We start from the raw sequence: 5830 nt of genomic DNA, 5'->3' as shown, positions 1-5830 counted from the left end.
AGACATATTTTCGGCCGATGACTCTTCTTCATCTATAGAGGAGGATCTAGATTCTGCAGTTTTGTTTGGATCTCTGAGAGGGAATGTAGTTGGCCTGCGTTACTATACTGGGGTGGTACGTGCACTGTAAATAGAGAGGTATAAGGGGGACAAAATAAAAGCAACCAATCATTGCATTAGAATTCAAGGTAGAAGACACTTGTCAAACCCTATTACTATCACATATAAGTAAGGTGATAAGCAGGAAATCAGTAGGTGGTAGAGTCCAGTAGTGGTTTGGGACTAGCCCTTAGAAGTAGACATCACAGACAAAATATGCTATCGGTAATGGGTGGTCGCAAAGCAGTTGTAGTCTATTAAACGGCTGGGGAAACACTCTGCCTCATTTCTTAGATCAGAACTTCTGTGCTAAATATAATGTAGATGTCTTGACACTTTAGCTGACACAATATTGTGATTTTTTTTTGATTTCAGGTGAACAATAATGAAATGGTTGCTCTTCAGAGAGAACCTAACAACCAATATGATAGAAATGCAGTCAAAGTTAATAATGTCAATGGGGATCAAGTTGGTCACATTAAGAAAGAATTGGCTGCTGCTTTGGCCTACATCATGGACCGTAAATTAGCAAAGGTTGAGGGGTGAGTAACTGGGGCTCATGGAGGAAAGCATCTTGCTAGTGGATTATTTTTCACATTTTGTTTGCATTAATAAAAATGCCTGAACATAATATATGTATATTGTGTAATTGGTTGTGCAAAACACATGTACATTGGTAACATCATTTGGTATAGTATACATTGACATGTGGCAACAGATTTGCACATCTCCTTTCATGAGTTGTAAAATTATTCAGGTTGAGCACTGTAACTAGCTCATACAAGGCTGTGTTGAATAAAATGTTAGTGATGTTTGTCCTTGATGTGCTAAAAGTGTCATAAATTAAAAAATAACATTTAAGTAGTTTGGTATAGACTCAGGCCCGTACCTAGACAGTAAGCAGCTAAGGTGCTGACTAGGGGCGGCGGGTCTCGGGCGGCAAGAGGGAGAGAGGGGTTGCACTTCTGCTCCTTCTCTTTTTTTTTAATAAATTGAAGCAGGGGTCTCAGGAGCTGAACCATGTTAATTTCAGCTCCGGAGACCCACTAATTCCTGAGATACTTACCTCCTTAGGTGGTGCCGGGTATCGCAGCTCAGGCTTAAAGCCACCGGTCACATGGGCCGATAGAAAGCCACATATGACATCACGACTTCCTATTGACCCATCTGATAGGACATGTGAACCTGAGCAGGATATACCGGCATCCCCTGAGGCTGCGTCCATACAGCTTCGCCCACGCGGAGGCGTGCGCGTCTATGACATCACCCGCGTGAAGCGGGTGCGTTTTTTTTGGAAATGCTAGACGTGCCACCAGGGGGCGTGTCTGTGACGTCATGGAGCATGTCGCCCTCATTGGGCTAACCGCTCACGTGACCTGCCTGTCGCGCAGAGTGATCAGTTTCAACTGATTCTTCGCGCAGCATGCGTCCCCTCCTTCTGTCGCCCGCGCAGTCTATGGGCGCGATCAATGGCTTAAGGGAATGTGATCGCGCTGCGCGCGCATGCCTCCACACCGTCTGCCAGACCATGGCCGCAGCCTAAGAAGGTAAGTATCTCAGGAAGCAGGTGGTCTCTGAAACTGAAATTAAGAGGGTTCAGTTCCAGATACCCCCTGCTTCCTTTGGGGTTGGGGCTCTCTTCCTTAATAGTGCTTACCTAAGGGCAGCACATAGCCTAGGCACGGGCCTGCCGCAACACTGAATTTTAGGAATGTTCTCTATTTATTAAGCTACGATCCTGGGAATGCCAAAAAATAATAAATATGTTTTCATTCTTTTAGGGTAGTGCCATATGGCGCCCACAATGTCTTTACTATGCCGTTACAGCTGAGTTTTTGGGGAAGAGAGGAAAACAAACAGTCTGTTTTAGATCATCTGAAAAGACATGGATTCAAACTTGGCCCCCTTCCAAAGAGTGAGTACTATGTCTTTTATGTTATATATATATACAGCTGAACCCCGTTATAGCGCGGTGCTCGGTGTCCACATAATGAGACAGCGTTATAACGGGGATCGCGTTATAACCGGGATCATGAAATGGCTACTACGATCAGCGAGGACTTACCAGCATCTGCAGCTCTCTCCTCTCCCTGCTTTATCAGGCTGCATCCCATGACTTTCGAATGCAGAGGAGTGTCACATGACCCTACTCTGACCAATGACAGCCCAACAGTGAATACATTTTATATAATTACACATGCAGGTATCGAACCCATTACCCCGTCATATGCTAGTAGCAATTCTCTGTGCAGATGTTAAGTGTGTTTATAGAGTCAAATTCATCACACCAACCCTGTGGTGTAGCAGCTAGAAAATTGCTACAGCATATGAATATATATATATAACTAGCTGAGAGACCCGGCGTTGCCCGGGATGTAAATGCGTAATAGGTAGTATTATTTATAAGTTGTGGAACAATAGGTGAGTATTTGTTGTAAAGGTTGGATAATAATATTGAAAAGAAAGATGGAAGAAAATGTAATACGATGTTGTATAAAAATGGTTTATTGTAACCACACCACAGTACAATGTATATTTTGGTGCCATAAGTGATGTAAAAATGTGAGGCGTGTGTCCTGCTAGGGTGTGAGGCGGCGGGTGGCGCCGTCGGGTTGTGAGTGCTGTCTGTGAGTGTGGGTCCTGCTAGGGTGTAAGGCGGCGGGTGGCGCGTGGGTGTGAGTGCTGTCTGTGAGGTGGGGGTCCTGCTAGGGTGTGAGGCGGCGGGTGGCGCGTGGGTTGTGAGTGCTGTCTGTGCGTGGGGGTCCTGCTAGGGTGTGAGGCGGTGGGGACAGTGATGTCGGTGCGTAGGGGCGGGAGGCAGCAGGTGTGTGTGGCGGCAGGTATGTGTCGAGTGTGGCGGGTGTCTGTTGAGTGTGTGCAGCGGCTGTGAGGCGGTGGGTGAAAGGCAGAGGCGGCCGGAGTAAGGGCGGGTGAAAGGCAGAGGCGGGGGTGGGGAGGCGGTAAGGCGGGCAGGAAGGCGAAGGGCGGCGGGAAGGGAGGGAGGGGTGGTGGAGGGGGGCAAGGGGTGGAGGGAGGGGGGCAAGGGGGTGGAGGAGGGGGGCAAGGGGTGGAGGAGGGGGGCAAGGGGTGGAGGAGGGGGGGCAAGGGGTGGAGGAGGGGGGCAAGGGGTGGAGGAGGGGGGCAAGGGGTGAGGAGGGGGCAAGGGTGGAGGAGGGGGGCAAGGGGTGGAGGAGGGGGGCAAGGGGTGGAGGAGGGGGGCAAGGGGGTGGAGGAGGGGGAAGGGTTGGAGGAGCGGGGGGGGGAAGGGTTAGAGGAGCGGGGGGGGGAAGGGTTAGAGGAGCGGGGGGGGGGGAGGGTTAGAGGAGCGGGGGGGGGAAGGGTTAGAGGGGGGGGGGGAAGGGTAGGGAGGGGGGGAAGGGTTAGAGGAGGGGGGGGAAGGGGTGGAGGGGGTGGGAGGGGGAGGGGGGTGGAGGGAGGGGGGTGCAGGGGTGGAGGGAGGGGAGGGGGGGAGGGGGAGCGGAGGGGGGGGGTGGAGGGAGCGGAGGGGGGGGAAGGGGAGCGGAGGGGGGGAAAGGGGAGCGGAGGGGGGGGAAAGGGGAGCGGAGGGGGGGGGAAAGGGGAGCGGAGGGGGGGAAAGGGGAGCGGAGGGGGGGAAAGGGGAGCGGAGGGGGGGAAAGGGGAGCGGAGGGGGGGAAAGGGAGCGGAGGGGGGGGGAAAGGGGAGCGGAGGGGGGGGGAAAGGGGAGCGGAGGGGGGGGAAAGGGGAGCGGAGGGGGGGAAAGGGGGAGCGGAGGGGGGGGAAAGGGGAGCGGAGGGGGGAAAGGGAGCGGGAGGGGGGGAAAGGGGAGCGGAGGCGGTGGGAAGGGGGGGGGGGAGGCGGTGGGAAGGGGGGGGGAGGCGGTGGGAAGGAGGGGGGAGGCGGTGGGAAGGGTGGGAGGCGGTGGGAAGGGGGTGGGGGGAGGCGGGTGGGAAGGGGCGGTGGGAAGGGGGGTGGGGCGGTGGGAAGGGGGGAGGGGGGGCAGCTGGACAGGAAGGGGGGGCAGTGGACAGGAGGGGGATGCAGTGGACAGGAGGGGGGGGGCAGTGGACAGGAGGGGGGGGCAGTGGACAGGAGGGGGGGGGGCAGTGGACAGGAGGGGGTGGACAGTGGACAGGAGGGGGTGGACAGTGGACAGGAGAGGGGGGGCAGTGGACAGGAGAGGGGGGGCAGTGGACAGGAGAGGGGGGGCAGTGGACAGGAGGGGGGGGGGGCAGTGGACAGGAGGGGGGGGGGCTGTGGACAGGAGGGGGGGGGGCTGTGGACAGGAGGGGGGGGGGGCTTTGGACAGGAGGGGGGGCAGTGGACAGGAGGAGGGGGGGGCAGTGGACAGGAGGGGGGGCAGTGGACAGGAGGTGGGGCAGTGTCACACACACACACACACACACACACACACACGCGACACTACCTGTACTTCCGGCCGCCGCCATCTTCTCACTCGGCGCCGCGAGGGAGGAAGGGGGTCCGCCATCTACGCGCCGCGTGGCAGCCTGTTCCCACGCCGGGGAGGGAGCTGAGTGGAGCGGGAGGGAATGGAGCGGGAGGGAATGGAGCGGGAGGGAGGTGAGTGGAGCGGGAGGGAATGTAGCGCGAGGGAGGAAGGGGGTCCGCCATCTTACGCGCCGCGTGGCAGCCTGTTCCCCGCCGGGGAGGGAGGTGAGTGTAGCGGGAGGGAGTGGTGTGTAGCGGGAGGGAGTGGTGAGTGGAGCGCGAGGGAATGGAGCGGGAGGGTGGGGAGTGGAGCGGGAGGGAGTGGAGCGGGGAGGGAATGGAGCGCGAGGGAGGAAGGGGGTCCGCCATCTTAGGCGCCGCGTGGCAGCCTGCCTGTTCCCCCGCCGGGGAAGGAATGGAGCGGGAGGGAGTGGTGTGTAGCGGAGGGAGTGGTGTGTAGCGGGAGCTACACTGTGTGAGGTAGCGGGATAGGGGGAGGGACATTGGTGGCATGGTGTAGCGGGGTAGGGGGCCTCGCGGTCTGGTTGCGGTAGGGAGCTGTGTGAGGTGCAGGGGAGGGACATCGTTGCTATGGTGTGTGAGTGGAGGCCGCGGCCTCGCGGTCCGGTTGCGGGAGGGAGATGTGTGGCGTGGAGGGGAGGGGGGGGTTTGAAGAGGCAGTCTGCAGTGTTTGGTGTTGTGTGAATGTGTGTGTGTGCTGTGTTTGTGCGTTGTGTGTAGATTCTGTACCTGATTCGGCAGTCTGTGGTAGCAGACGTGAAGGTTTTGATAGCTGTGAAGCGTGGCCCCAGAGCAGGTTGAGGATTAGAGGATTAGGTGTTGCAAAAGCAAAGCGTTCCCAAAACTCAGTGAGGGGTGGGACAGTGTGGAAGTATTAGGGCAGTGGTTCCCAAACTTTTTCGGTTCAAGGCTCCCCAAGGCAATCAGAATTTTTTCAAGGCTCCCCAAGGCGATCAGGATTTTTACGCGGCGCCCAAAGTAAAAACAAAGGTGTACATACATACATAGGTGTACAAACATACCTAACAGTTGCAGTGCGCAGTTGGTGTCTCTCTCAGACACTCTCACTCTCTCTCACACACTCTAACTCTCTCTGACCTCACTCTCTCTCTCTCTGACCTCTCTCTGACCGCACTCTCTCTCTCTCTGACCTCACACTCTCTCTCTCTGACCTCACACTCTCTCTCTCTGACCTCACACTCTCTCTCTCTCTGACCTCTGACCTCACATTCTCTCTGACCTCCCTCTCTCTCTCTCTCTCTGACCTCACACTCTCTCTCTC

At 56.5% G+C, this 5830-nt stretch overlaps 1 protein-coding gene across 1 annotated transcript in view; it reads left to right on the top strand.

Annotated features, from left to right (window-relative positions):
- Positions 1–6: 6 nt before the first annotated feature.
- The window catches only part of HLTF (helicase like transcription factor), a 30384-nt gene continuing 24560 nt past the window's right edge, over positions 7–5830 (top strand). Inside the window, exons 1-3 of the mRNA XM_075570410.1 lie at positions 7–115; positions 475–641; positions 1881–2014. Coding sequence (XP_075426525.1) covers positions 490–641; positions 1881–2014 — 286 coding nt within the window. The 5' untranslated portion in view covers positions 7–115; positions 475–489. The remainder of the gene's footprint in view (positions 116–474; positions 642–1880; positions 2015–5830) is intronic.

This window comes from Ascaphus truei, chromosome 14 (genome assembly GCF_040206685.1).
Source record: "Ascaphus truei isolate aAscTru1 chromosome 14, aAscTru1.hap1, whole genome shotgun sequence".
Taxonomy (NCBI): Eukaryota; Metazoa; Chordata; class Amphibia; order Anura; family Ascaphidae; genus Ascaphus; species Ascaphus truei.
Note: the sequence above shows the minus strand (reverse complement) of the source record. Positions and strands in the feature narration are given on the sequence as shown.